Source organism: Falco biarmicus, chromosome 2, assembly GCF_023638135.1.
Source record: "Falco biarmicus isolate bFalBia1 chromosome 2, bFalBia1.pri, whole genome shotgun sequence".
In the NCBI taxonomy this organism is placed as follows: domain Eukaryota; kingdom Metazoa; phylum Chordata; class Aves; order Falconiformes; family Falconidae; genus Falco; species Falco biarmicus.
The window spans coordinates 44807501-44822211 of record NC_079289.1 but is presented as its reverse complement, the minus strand read 5'-3'; the positions used below and the strand labels follow the sequence as shown (position 1 = coordinate 44822211).

The following is a 14711-nucleotide window of genomic DNA, read 5'->3' as shown; positions in this document are numbered from 1 at the left end:
AGCTAAACCTTTGATAATAATTCATATTGCTTTTCATCTTTAAAACATTTTGCAGACATCATCTGTGATAGTTTATCTGCAAAACATCTGTAAAAGGCATAGATTTTACTGGAATTAGTCATATTTTGTGGGGGGTTTAATCATAATTTTCTCTTGAAAAATGTTTACTTTATAGATGGCTGTCGGAACAATTGAAGTAAATATCAGAGCTCTTGGCAAACCCCAAGCCTGTGCACACTGACTGTTTTTATTCTATTTGTGGCCTTGGTGTTAAGTTAAAGCAGATGTTTTGTCTTCAGACTAAATCAGGATGAATCTTGGTGCTACAGGCAGGTTTTTCCTTGCAGGTCCAGTGATTCTTCTGTTCTCGAAGCTTGTCTATAATGGATGTAATAAAGATGTAATGATTTTTGAGGTAATCACAGTGGTGTGAATTGCTAGGGAGAGACTAGATGATCTCTTGAGGTTTCCTCCATCCTAGTTTTTGCAGTTTGTATGAATTTTCCATTGATGGCTCTTCAGGTGGCAACAGAGAAAATGAAGCAGTGAAAGCAGGAGAGGGCTGGGTGATGGGGATCTTGATCTGGCGCACCCCTAACAGGAGTGGAGGACAGATGCTCTCCCAGCTATGCCACCCCCCCTCACTAAATTCTTCCAGTTTGGGAACAGCTTGGGAAACGCCATGGTCTTCTGGGTTCTTCCTTCCAGGGTGGTTGTAGCTTAAGCCCAAGCTAATGTTGATGGGCTGCTTGAAGCTTAGTTTTAGTTTAATTTAGTGTTAATGCCCCTTATGTTTATGGAAGAGGTGTTTTGGTCCTGGTCTGGTTTGGGGGAGCTGAGGGGAGAGGATGACTCGGGCAGGAAGCCGAGCCTTGGAGACACAGCACAACAGTGGTCTTCTGAGGTCCACAAGCCTTCTCCAGCGCAGGGCCCTGTCTTACATTCCAAGTGCTACAGGAGATTTTTATGATCCCCTGTATGGAGGTTCGTGTTGCTCCATCCTTCTTACCACCTACTGCTCCAACCTTGTAACAGAACTCAACATGGTGGCTACTACTCTTTGTTGCCCCCCTTAAGGGGGAGGGAGGGCATGTTATGACTGTTTGTTCAGTCTTTTATCTTGAGAGGTTATTCTCCTTTTCTTTCCTGAACCCAGAAATGGCGCTCGTCTGAGAGCACTGGCTACAAAGTGTGAAAAAGCTTGGAAGACACAGCAGACGCTCTTGTCCCCCATCACTGGCATGCTGGTCTTCAGGAAACTTCCAAGAGCAGCTTCTGTAAAACTTTTGCATCCCTGGTACCGCCTGCAGATGTTTGTCTATTTTGAAGGCATTTACAGGATAGTAACAAGATGCTTGTGAATGTCATCCCTGGATATTAGAACAGATATGGTTCTGTATTTAGATAATATGTTTCTCCTGAGCTCATTCAATATAGTGCTGCCTTGTGGGCTGTTTTCAAACCCTGGTAGGAAAAACATGGAAAAAAATACAACATATTTCTTTCAGTACGTGTTTAGAAGAGCATACTTTGTATTTGCTGACATACTGCAGGTTAAGATGTTTCCAGTTAAGCTTTTGGCTTTTTAGTGAATGTGCTTGTTAGGAAGCCAGACTTCGCTGCTTTTTCATTTTGAAATGGTACTGGCTCATTCTAATCCTCTGCGTGTCAAAGCCCTTTAAACCACTGGCCCTGGTCCATAAGATTTTTCCATACAAGAGGATAACTTACCATATTTGATACCCTAAAGATTAGGAACTGTCGAGATTTCCTGACTGCTTGACACTTGTATTTGAGTGTGCCTGCTGTGAGCAGCAGGATGTGAAATCGGATGGGCGGATGAATCACCGAACCGATCTCATGGCTTTTTTCTGGTGTTTTGTTGTTTGTTTGCTTTTTATTTTTTTGGAAAACTAACCCTTGAAGGATCTAGAAGAGCCTGGTCCAATATGTAGACATTGTTTTCACTTCCATATTTTTTTCTGGTATTAACTTCAGGGCTGTAACACTTTAGTTTAAACTGTAGGTGTACACTTCTGGGAATTTTAATTTCAGTGGTTTACTTTTTATTGTCTATAAAACTTGGTCTATGTAACCAAAAGTTATGATTCCTATTTTTATTGACTTACATTACTTTCTTCCATGTATATTAGAAATTGGTTTGATTTCCTTCCCCCTCCCTCCCGAGAGACTAACATTTATTTTGTTTTCTAATTCTTAATTCATTGTCTTACAAAAATAAGCAAGTTATAACCTGTATCATATTACCAGGCTGAATTACAGTTAATTTAAATAGATACCTGTAATGGGCATTTTAACAGAATCTTAATTGTGGTAACTCAACAGGATGCAGCTCTGTGGGGGTTATCATTACGATGATGACATTTCCACTTGTGGAAGTGTTAGTTGTTTGCAGTATTCCTTATGTTTATTACAAAGACTAGCAGCTACCTCTGCTTTTAATAAAACCGTTCTCAGAATGTCTTACTATTGCAACATGCAGTGATATTTGCTGTTTGCTGCGGGACGGCTGTCAGTACTTTGTGTGTTGTGGTTTGGAGCAAAACTGAAGTTTGCTTCTGTAGTGATGCTTTCATAATTGCTTCATCTTCAGTAGCAAAACCTTTTCGATACAAGAACGTTGTGTGAGACAGGTTGTGTTTTGGTGGCATCTTGGAGAAGGTAGCACCATCCACCTGTATCACTAGCAGTGAATTCAGGATATCGGAAGAACAAATATTCCATTCTCCATATTTTGAATCTAGTGAATAATCAGGAGCACAACTTGGGATATAGAGGAGATAATTATCTTTTGTATATAAAAAACCACATCAACTTGAAATCTTTCGTAGTTAGTGGTGCATTAAACAGCCAGATGGAGTCAGAATTTCTTTTCAATGGGAATAAAGCCAGTCTCGGTTAACCCGTGAATGTGGTGGTGTTACAGTAGTGCCAGTGGATGACTGGTCTGCGAAAGAAGGAAGCTCGGGGAGAAGGATGAAGCAAGAGCTGTGATAAAAGGAGTGGTGAAGGTAGGTGGGACAGTTCACAGAGGAGCACTGGGTTCACAAACTCTTCATCACTTTTGTCTCAGATTGTATTTTTAAACTATTTTGAAGCCACCAAAGGTAAGGCAGTGTGGGGTATGAGACTGCTTGCTCCCTGGAGTGAGAACGGGGTAGTCTGGTTAACAGCCCCGCACCACTGAAGTTTGTGGCTGGAGGTGCTGATTGCAACACAAATGTCTGGGCGAGCACAGGGGACCGCTATGCTTGAGCTGGGGCGGGCTGCTGCCTTGCAATGCCCACTCACCTACCAGAACCTGCCCTGGCAGTGCGAGAGGCAGAAAGGGACACTGGCAGTTGAGAGGGGAAGCATTTCCCTGCCTGGGTCAAGTGTCAATGGGAGCAGGGTCTGGAGTTGGCTGTGTCCCAAGGGTAGCTGTAGGAATCGTGAACCTGAGAGAGACGGGACGACACTTGAGGCTTGAGATCTGGACAACGGCAATCTTTCTGCATTGGGTAATGCAGAAAGAAGACCCGCTGTAACTGAAGGGAGCAGCTAGGAGAAAAAACTTGTGGAGCTCTGGTGGTAGATGAAGGGCAACCAGTTGAAAATCGGCGTAATTGTAACAGGAAAAGTGTGTTTGCTATCTCTTATTCAGTTAAATCACTGGAATATTTTTCAGTAGTTAATGTAATTTCGGAGTTTCCTCATAACTTCAAAATACTAGGTAGGTGTATTCCTGGCATTAAACTGAGGATAGGTATAGCCTCAGGTGCGTCTTCGGCTAGCATGTTTCTCCTGCTGCCGGTTAGTTGAACTGCTTTGTTAAGTAGAGTAAGTCATATGCCGTGTCAGGTGTTACCTGCAAATCAAAAGAGTAATCAGAGGGAACTGGTAGAAAAACACAAGCTTTGATTGTTGAGGGGTTGCTGAACCTGGTCCTCAGGGAAGCGGTGAGTGTAGTTGTTCGTGTCATTCATGTTGTTCTGAGTCAGGACGGGTTTGTAGGGGTTACAGATCATGGTGGTTGGCCAGGAATAGTTTCAGGTTTCTTGAGTAGGAGTCTTTGAGTCTTGCCAGAGGCGTGCATCATAGACTCAGAGGCTTGCATCATGCAAAACAATGTCGATACTGTCGTGTCTATGTTGTTTTTCTGTTACACCTGGAATATTGAGGGGAGGAAAAAAAGTTTTCCTCAGTGGTAATCTCCTCCAGTATTTGTGTCTTCGTTGTTATTAAATTATTTATTAATGCTGTTTATTAATTTATTTGTTGCACTCTGTTCCCTGAAAGATAACTAAATACAAGTCCACTTGCTAGCTTGTAATTGGAATGGTGGAAGTGTGAATTTGGGATTGATAGATTTCACTGGCGTGACAGAGTATGGGACTAGCCAGCCTGGCCAAGCTCCAGGGTGAAAATCCTTGGTCTTTAAAACTGTGGTTTTCTTCATGTAGTTTGTTTCTTTGTAGTGCTTTTGTAGGATTGTTTCTTTGGAGTGCTTTCCTCTCTAGTTTAATAAACAAAGCAGTGCAACTTCCTTACCATCCTCAGTTTCCGATTTTTTAATAATTTTTATGGTGGTGTCCATGTAACTGGTGAGCAGTGTACTTGTATTAACTTCTATGTATTACCTTGGTATGCAGGAGGCTTACTATGGGTGGTGTTGCCAAGTAAAGTGCTTGACAGTAGTATTTAACTATCTCAAGTTACTTGTTCTTCTTTTTTTTCTCTCCAAGCTCTTTTAAAAATGAGATGCCTTTCCAAGTCTGCCTGGCTTCATTGGAAATGACGATTTTTAAAGTCTTAGAATTTGGAGGGTTATAAAGGAAAACTGAGGAACCCAAGACTTGTTTAGAAAACCAAAGTTCTTAAAAATTTTAGTACCCTTCAGTACTCTGCAGACAACTTAGTACCATTTTTTTTAAAAATACTTCTTGGTCAAGAGCAGTTGCTGGGCTGACTGCAAAGGCAGTGACTCAGGCCTTGCGCTGCCTCTTTTTCTCCTTTAGCTACAGAGCCATGAAGGGCAGCTAGCACAGGTGTAGGTGTCTGTAGGTAGGTGAGATGAGCCCGCCAACTGGCAAGGACTTTACCCACTAAAAGTTAATTCTTCAGGTTATAATTTCTGGGCTGTGAATGTGAGTCATTGCTGAGCCACAGTTAAGGGGATTGTTTGTCCATGTTGGTCTGCAGAATGAAATGGCACCGGCTTACCGCGTGCAGGTGGTGAGTCCTGCAGGCTGCTGCAGTCATCCCAGTAGGAGACTGGAAAGTCTAGATTACTTTTGGAAATCAGGCTACTTCTGGGTTTTGCACTTAAATATATAATCAGATTTGCAGATGAATTCCCCTCCTGGAATACTGAATGAAATAGCATGTTTAATTACTCCCCAGCACCCCCCGGCCCTCAAAAAAAGTCTTAACTGATGGGAAACTATCAGATAGGGAAGAAGCAAATATATTTCTATTTAAGCAAGCTCAGGAAAATAACCAGAGCAACTTTACCTCCAGTCAAAAATAGGAGGCCTGTTAAAACAAGGAGAGAAACAATGAGGGCTAGGGAGGCTGGTGGAATATGATCGGGTATGTGTCAGGTAGATCACTGAAGATGGGCGCTTTTTTCCTAAAGTTAATTATGGCTTGTAGTGAACTTTAAAGTGTTTGGGGAAGTTTGAAATGCTGGGATGGAGAGTTTCCAATGGAAATTCTCCAGGACCAGTACGGAGGTCAATTTTACTTTCTACTCCCAAAGACATCAAAAGCGTGAGTATGGTTCAGTGGCTTCTCCGGATTTCAGATTACTATTAGAAGATTTGTAGCTACTGAATCTGGTAGTGGAGCTGTTTTGAGCCGGTCAATACCGGATGGGAATGTTGTATACTTAGGTGTGGGGTTTTTTCCTTCTCTGAGTTTTTTCCTGCAATATGTTGAGGGATAATTATTAGTAATAATGCTGCTCTGCCCTTCCAAGAAAGGACAGGCTAGGAGAAAATACTTTAAAAAATATTAAGGGAAGCACTTCTGGTCAGTTGCTCAATTTTAGATGTATTTATTAAAGTGGATGCTTATCAGCCACACTTACAGGATGCCAGCCAAATAGACTCCTTACGCTGATTATTAGCATCACTGCTGTCACATAGTGCCTCTGGTTTAAAGCCTGAATATGTACCCAACACCTTCATGTGCACAGATATGCTGTTTTCTTGAAAAGCATAACTCTGAGCCAGGGAGTGAGGATGGCTGGGTTTCTTCAGTGTGTATCACAACTTGGAAGACCATTTTCTTGGTTTTCTTTGCTTGTTTTTCTCAGCTTTGGGGTAAATTGTGGAAGCCTGTCTTCTCTTTGCTAGCTAGAGAGGTCAATGCTGTCTCACGCTTGTTGCCACCTCTGATTTGAAGGAGCGAAATAGGTTGGTTTGAACAGATGGATTTTTGCTAACTTATTTTTTTGACACAGTGAGGTGGGACTTCCACACGTAGCTCACTGGGCACTCCTGAGGAGGTGACCATCTCCAGGCCAGAGCTTGGTAAAATGAGATGTTGGCTCTTCTACCTGCGCCAGCTGTGGGGGCAACAGCACTGATTTTACAACGACTTCTGGTGATACATAAACTTGCAGCTTGTTTAGCTTTCTCTGCTGCTTGTGGGAACGATTTTGTTCCCTCTTTTAAAAGAAGTTTAGTGGGCACAGCTTATTCTGGTTTTGCTTATTCTTAAGTGGTTTTGCTGTGAAAGTTGGCACAGCGCGCTTGACACTGACTGCGGTAAGGGGAAAGCTGTGTGATATTTCATCCGCAGTGGGATGGTGGTTAGTGCTGTTCTCTTAACTTCTTTCAGCATCTTGCACAATGTAAAAGGAGAAGACGTGCCAGAGTTTATATAAGCTACTGCATATAAACAGTTACATTTTTTTTGTTCCTATTCTTGATTTTTCTACTGTCCTGGTGTTCGCTCTGAAGGCAACTGTGAGGAGACTCTCTACAAAGTTTTGAGCTGCTTAAGGGTAGTATTTGCCAGCTGAGGCAGAATTAATCTGTTTCAGACTTCCTTGCAGGCTAAATCTCTGGTACTTGTGCTCCGTTACCAAATCACAGGATGCTCACCATAGCTGGGTTAACAGAGAGCAGATTTTGGCAAAAGTCTGCACTGAAGTTACGCTTGTTCCTTTGGGCTTGTAGCATGGGGCCCTAGGTGTTCAGCCACACTCCCTTAGATCAGGGGTTACCACCACTACGAGAAACACAGATGCACAGTCCACGCAGAAAGCAGAAATCGATGCTCCACCGAGCGTCCCGAGGAAGCTTGTGACCTTGTCTTTAAGCTCTGGCTATTTCATTTACAACTGCATACAAGCGCAAGGATTCTCATGGTCTTTGGGACTGAGCAGCCTCTGAACAGGAAATAAAATCCTTCTTTAATTTTTGAATGGGTTAGAATATAAATCATCTTAGAACTTTGAAAAGAGAGCATAAGTACTCCTGCCTGTACCACAAGTAGAGCTGGCTCAATTCTGGACTTTTCTGTTTTCTTCTGAGCATATATATTTTTTAATATATAGTATTATATTTTATATATTTATTATAATATATATTATAAATACATATTTTTATATATTAAAATAATTCTGAGCATAAGCCTAGTTTCAGTAATGGTATTAAATCAGGAGAGGGAGAGTGGACGATCACATTTGGTAATGCTAATCCTTAATAGCAGGCAAAATAAGAGTATGAAACCTGTACGGTTAAGTCTTTTTATGTGCAGCCTCTGTAGATAGTCTGGACTCTTGATGAAAGGTGTGCTGGAAAAGTTGATCTTTCTGCCTTTCTGCACTGTTGATGGTACGGAAGAACCACTGGCAGGTCTGTTCCCTCTTACCCTACTTGAAGCATGAGCAGTCTTCCTGTGGGACACCTCCCTTCTGGATTTCACTCTGACTTCATTTTTAGTACACCTGATCACATTGTTTTATCTGAAGTGCAAACAAAATGTGGAAACACAGCACACATGATCCCAACCTGAAATTAGGAATAACCTGTTTTTAAATGTTACTGTTTTGTATTTCCTTTCAGATGCTCGTAAGCCCTTGTGAGTAGAAATCTTGGATAGTCATTATCTGGAGAGTAATATATACTGTTTTGCTGAAGAAAGTCTGAAGATAAGAGGGAAAGATCACTTTCTGTTAAATTCCAATTCTTCATGCGTTCAGAAGCATAGTTAAATTTTGCAGCTTGGCTGAAAATCCTGTGTGGTTTTGGTAATATATTAGAAAGTATGTTTTCAGCAGATTAAGACAGTTATTTACAAAAATGTTTAATCAGTTCATGAAAAATCTGTGACTGTACGTTCTGCATGTTTTTATATTCATATACCTACCTGTATATACACATGTGTGGGTATAGATATATTTGTGTATGAAGTTGTAACTGTTGTAACAGAAAAGGGCCTTTAAGTCCTTTGTACGCAGGCTGGTAAATAAAGTTTTAACTCTAATGTGGAGTTTGAACTGTGTGTGAGGATAAGGTGGTGAACTAAGAGGCCTTGCGCTGAGTGTGTGCACCGTAACGAGAACATTTCCTTATGTCGGAGAAACTGTCCAAAGTGATGTGTGACTGTGTTTATCAAAATTGTATTTTATTTAGATCTAACTAAAACCAATGTCATTCTATTTAAACTAGAGTTGTGAAGGGAGTATCAAGGTTTCAGAGCTATCCATTCAAACAACTGAGTGTCAAAGATGGTAACTACTTTTAGAATATAGATTTAAGGGGGATGTAATGTTTTGCTGTGTTTTCCTCTGCTCCCTGCAACTTATTGCACTATTCTAGAGTGACCACTGATTATTACCAAAATCCAGGCATTTGAGTTGTTCATTACTTCTCCAGATTTTAACTAAGTCTTTTTTTTTTAATGTTTACAATATATTAGTTTGCACACACACACACATAGTTTCATTTCTGTACACTGGTACAGTTGCAGGGTTTTTAAATTATTACTGAAAGAAATCATCTTTCCCAGAGTAATAATTCTCTCAGATTATGAATTGTAGCGTATTTTTATATAATTATTCCTGTCAAACCAGACCCTTAAGTTCTAGGGAGAACAAAGAGTTCTTGGAATTCATCTTTTAAGTCCCAGAAGGTCTGGGACTTATCCTTGAAGCTGTTAAGTTCAAAACAATTCATTAATGTCAAATAAAAGGCCCCATAAAGAATAATGTTTATTCCTCTAAGCCTCTACTGAGAGGCTGTGTAAGCACTCCTTGAAAGTTTTAATCATTGAATAAACCTTTCAAAGGGTGGAGGGGGTGGAGCATGGTGTGAACGTTGTGTTTTTGCTTAATGAATCATTCATCCACATGTGGCCAGCTGCATGCTTTTTTCTATAGAAACAGGTTACTGGAGTATAGCGATTTTTTGGGACAAACCCAAAACAACACAAAAACAACACAGCTATACAGTCAGGTGAGTGAAGGATGCGTTTTCTTGTGCTGCCGAGAGCCCAATGACATTGAGATTGTTCTGGTTTGGTGTAAAAATGTTGGAGGCATCACCCCAATAAGGCTCAGTTGAAATCAGGGCGTATGTTCAGGAGGAGTTGCATCACCCCCCTCATCCCAAACTGCAGCCTCTTCAGCTTAGGTACCCCAGGGTTCGAGCTGGTGGCAGAGGTGTTGCTTCTTACCTTGAATCGTAATGTACTTCAGTAAGTGCATGCATCTCTTCTTTCTCTGTGCTAGATGTCATTCTTTGTGGGAGTCTGGATAAATATTTCAGTCTGTAGGAGTTCAGGAGAGCTAGGTATTGCCTAGCAACAAGCATCCCACTTTCTGCCTCCTGCTTCTCTTTACTTTTATTAAAATACCATTGAAAACCAGGAGTTGAAGCATTAGGTTGATTTTCAGAAATATTTTGAGCAGCTTAAGGTATTTTTGTTATGACACTGTGTCGGAGCAACAGAGAAGTTGGTGGGGGTCTGGCATCTTAAACCAAGTAGCTTCATTTGCCTCTTTTGAACAGAAATCACAACCAAAGACTAGCAAAAACTTCAGCTGATGACAGAAAAACCTTATGATCACTGCTGTTTAGTAAGTAGCAGGTAGCAAGTGCTCCTTTGGTCCTGGGAAGTCTATAAAATATATAGCAGTTGCACTTAACCTAAGCTGAACGCATTTTAAGCTCGATCACCTGGTTCATCTGGCATCTTGAGATGGTTGCTGGTGGGACATTGGCTTATGTTGGAATTTCAAGTTTTAAAACTTTTTTTACAGACAACTTTCTGGAAAAGTGTTTTGTCTATTTTCAGTTACAGTGCTACTCAATTCAGTTTACAAATATTCCGAGGGCTAGACCCGAGGCGAGAAAAGGAGGCACTTGAAGAAAGATTCAGGTAGATTTTGGGGTATGCTGATTCGGTGCAATACTGCACACATTTTAAGTGGTGAGGACTGTTGCAAATCTGTAGCTCGTGGTTAATCTGTGTTTTACCTGTAGCTCTCGTAGAATGTCTGCTTTATGGAGTTTACAAATTTCCCTCCAAGAATCGGAAACATAGGAAGAAAGGGCAAGTATATGGCTACTGTTAATGTAAGGGTTGCCAACCTCAGTGCTGGGTTTAGGATAACCTGTGTTTCTTCATCTGAATGCTGCTGCAACTGTGCTTTCAGTGATCCTGCCTTCCCTGATGTTCAGGATGGTCTTTGTGAGTTTGGGAGAAGTTGCACTCCATCTTTGGGGAAGTTTGATGTGACTCGGGGCCTTTGAAAGGGATTGCAGGAGTGTAAGTGCAGATGTAAGGGCTTTCAAGAGGAAAAGTGCATACTTTTAAAGTAAAATAAATGATGCAAGAAGGTGATGAAGAAACACAGTTATGAAGATACACAGTTATGCCCAAATGCGGGGGTTTGCTTTCAAGAGGGAAGTTAGTAAGTCCTGATTCAACAAATGACTTAAATTTGTGAATGACTTGGTCTTTTCCAGATATATGTTGCCATATCTATCTAAATTAGAAAAGGGGGTAAATAGCATGAGGAATAATTTGTAACGGTATTTATAGGAATTTACTTTAAAAGTTAGCAGTATGTAAAAGAGATGTGAAGTGATACCAGTATGAACTTGTTTTTTAATGAATGAACGTGGGTTTGTATGTTCAAAAATATTCTATTTGTAGAGTCAGGGCAGCTTCCAACACATAGTGGCCTCTGTTTGTCTAAAAATATACTCAGTGTGATTGTTCTGACACCCTTTTCAGGTTCCTTACTCCAGTCTGTGATTCTTGTTCAGATCCACTGGTGGGTGGGCATGCTGCCCAGATAGGGACTATGGGGGCATTTATTCTGATCAAGATAGGTTTTCAAAATGGACCAGGTGTTGTATTTTCTGGTTTGTTTTCTCGTGCTGTAGCAGGAAGAATGCGATGTGACGGTGGCATTCATAATGTTGATAAATTCCTGTGGTCTGAAAACATGATTTTAAGGTGATGGTTAGCCTTTGGCTGGAAGTGGACATAATTCTGTTTGCCATGTATATTTCTTTCTTTTGGTTGAAACCAGTGGTTTGTTAGACGCTTTGCTCTAAGATTACTAAAGAGCCGTTTTGATGTAAAGGTTTTGAATCATGTATATTGTGCAGTTGTCTCATTGAGTAGATTTTCTTGTGGTATAAAACCCACTTGATACAAATGGAAGGCACTTCTGTTCGGACTTTCGTGTTTGTTTTCATATTTCTGTTAGTAGAAACATTAAGATTTCGCAGTAGACTGCTGAAAACCAAAGTCCAGAGGAGGATTGACAGTGGTAACACGCGTGGCATGATGGCTGCGCTTGATCTGTAAGGGACGGACAGTCTTTGTTTTTCATATGCATTTTAAGTTGTTTTCTTTTGAGGCTGAAACTTTTCAGCTCTCTGGAAAATCAGGCAATGGATTTGTGGAGTTATGACTTAAACACTGTTTACAGATGAACAGTTTACTCTTCATCTTCTCCCCAGAAGCAGCCTAAAATAGTTGCAGTGAAGATACCTGTGGCCGGTATGGGTGGCATGTATAGCAAGCGTGCATTGGCCACCAAAACAATGCTCTTGGTTACCCTGGTGGTCAGTGCTAAGGGATAACCCCTGTCCTACCCGCCAAACTACAGTTATCATGGTAGAGCAGCGTTACGGGATGGTGGAACTTGTGGCGTGCCCTGCTTGTGCTTGGCAGAGACAAGCAAAAGGTCCTTCCATGGAGGAAAGCACCCCAGTGATGCAAGGGTGGGCAGTTCAGTGCTTGATAAATTGTGCAGACCTGAAGAGAATTAATAAGCAAACACAATTACTTGTCATTGCTAATGAAGCAGCTTTTTCATGAAGAAGGTTGCTGTACATGATTTAATAACGCAAAACCAGCTGTGTCTGTGGCTAGGTGGGTAGTGCTGTGTTAGCAGTTTTGAAACACATACCCTTGTTCTGTCACTACAGCCATGGTAACTTCAGTTCATGTGTAACTTGAAACTAAATTGCATTGCAGGAGCACATGTGTCTGCATGTAGGGAGGAGCAATGATGAGAGAACCTGGAGAACTGTCAACAATTACAGGTCAAACTCTGTCTTTCTCTGATAGAGACCCCATGAAGCTTTTGGAAACATTACATTTAATTTTAAAGATCTTTAATGACTAAGTAATTTCCCGTTCAGGTTGGATAACCACATCATGCAAGTCCAGGATATGGAAAACCTGGTCCAGTTTTCCCATTTTTGGACATGAGCACAGAGAAATTCAAAGATCGTTCTTCAAGCGTGCAATTAAAAAAAAATTATTCTGCTTCATGAAATGGAAATTTTGAAGCAGTTGAAATAATAGTACGGGGAGATTAAACAACTAAAAGGAAAGAGTCTGCAAGATGCATGGGAGGTGAGGCAAATGGTCTACAGTAGTTAGCTCTAAGCCTACAGTGTTCAGTTACATTCAGTTAGGGCAGTCTTTGTGGTGATTTTGTAACCTTCTGTGATTCACATGACTACTTGGAACTTGTTTTTTCTATTAAGTTAATATTGTCCTAGAAATAAAATTGAGTGCATGATGTTTAGTCAGTATAATAGTAGTTTGAATATTTACTCATTTTACATGCTTAAGGAGCATCTTGTCATGTTTTCAGTGTAAAAGTTTACTTGGTGTCTGGAAACCTGTTAGTCATGTTGTTGTATATACAGCAGTAACGAAATACTGGGTTGTGGCTTGAAAACGGGCAGGTGATGCTCCACTGCTATTTGAAGGATGACCTTATTTTGAATAATATTTTGAATAATATAAAAATAAAAGCAGATGGCTTATAACAGCTCTGACAGCAGATTTAGATTCTTGACTTCACACCATTTCCATTATTAAGAGAGACATATGCAAGCAGCATTTGCTTCCAGATATGTGCACATATTCTGGCAAGAGGTTTAAGACGTACTGTCTATTGTTTAAATTTTAGACATCTGAAGCTTTTTCTTCTCCCCAAGGCTTTAAAACGTTAGACTACTGGATTATTATATTTTCTTAAACCTGAAGGAGCCTTCCAAAAGTATAATGTAGTATTTAAATCTCTACATATATTTTTGTTTTATAGATTCACGTGGAAACATAACTAAAATAATCATTTACCCATAGGAAACCTTTCAAGAAATACATATTCAGATTTTTTCATAGTCTTGCACAGTTATTTCCCATGGCTGGAGTATTGGCTGAGCTCACTAATAAATGTATTTGTGCTTTTATTGCGTTGTTGTCCAGCTCTGACATAGTATTTCTGGGAAGCGCACTTTGAAATACCAGTAAAGAATATTCATGCTCAGTAACTGCTGGAAAGTTTACCTGTACAAACACAGGGTACTGATACATAATGGGCCCAGAAGACTAGTTAAAGCAGTTGGGATTTAGTGCCCTCAAGTAACAGCTCAGAAACTAAAGACACTGAGAGTGTTGACTAAATTCATTAGTTAAGGTAAAACATAAGGCTTTCTCTGATACACTTTCTGTCATATTTATCCGGTTTTATTTAAAGTGCTTATAAACTTAGTGTCCTTCTGACCTCTGTTTTACTATGGAACAGATGTCCAGGGTTAAGTTTTTATTTACATATACAGTAATACTTGAAAAATCAATGGACCTCTAAAAAAAATAAATCAAATTATATTATCTTTTCTTTTTCAGGATTGAAGTGGATCTAGGAACGAATGGATGACTGAATATTCATATGAAGAGGAAGGCCATAAAAGTTGGTTGACATTTTTACAGCCATATGCATTATACATACTACTGCTATTATTAAACATTTATATTGTGTTACAAAACATAATAGATGAAATAACCAATCTGAGCTTCATGTACCGTATTGTTTTTCAGGCAGGGGAATACTATAGCTTAACACAGCTGTAGCTTAAAGCAACAGTTTCTGACCAAACCTTGAACGTTAAAGGGAAACCTTGTTGTACGTTAAGGAAATAGGTAATTCCTTTGAAGCCAGGTGTTAGAATGGGCTGGTGCATAGTGGTGTTCATTATTCTTATGTGCAAGGATGAAGGGAGAATGAGAAGTGTTGTCTTCCATTACAGCTGCTGGCTATGAAGTTTGATGCGTTGTGGAGTGGTACTCAGGCTCCACATTGACAAGTGCGGTTTAAGAAGTCAAATAGGATATGATACCTTTGAAAATATCTTGGTGCTTTGTTTTCTTATCATAGA

The 14711-nt window shown here is 40.2% G+C and overlaps 1 protein-coding gene across 8 annotated transcripts in view; it reads left to right on the top strand.

Moving 5' to 3' along the window:
• KLF12 (KLF transcription factor 12) overlaps nt 1-14711 on the top strand; it is a 249805-nt gene that overhangs the window by 55319 nt on the left and 179775 nt on the right. For all 8 annotated transcript variants that reach the window (XM_056329628.1, XM_056329626.1, XM_056329625.1 and 5 more), the window contains one exon: nt 14182-14245. In XM_056329628.1, the coding sequence (XP_056185603.1) occupies nt 14225-14245 (21 nt within the window). In that variant the 5' untranslated portion in view covers nt 14182-14224. The remainder of the gene's footprint in view (nt 1-14181; nt 14246-14711) is intronic.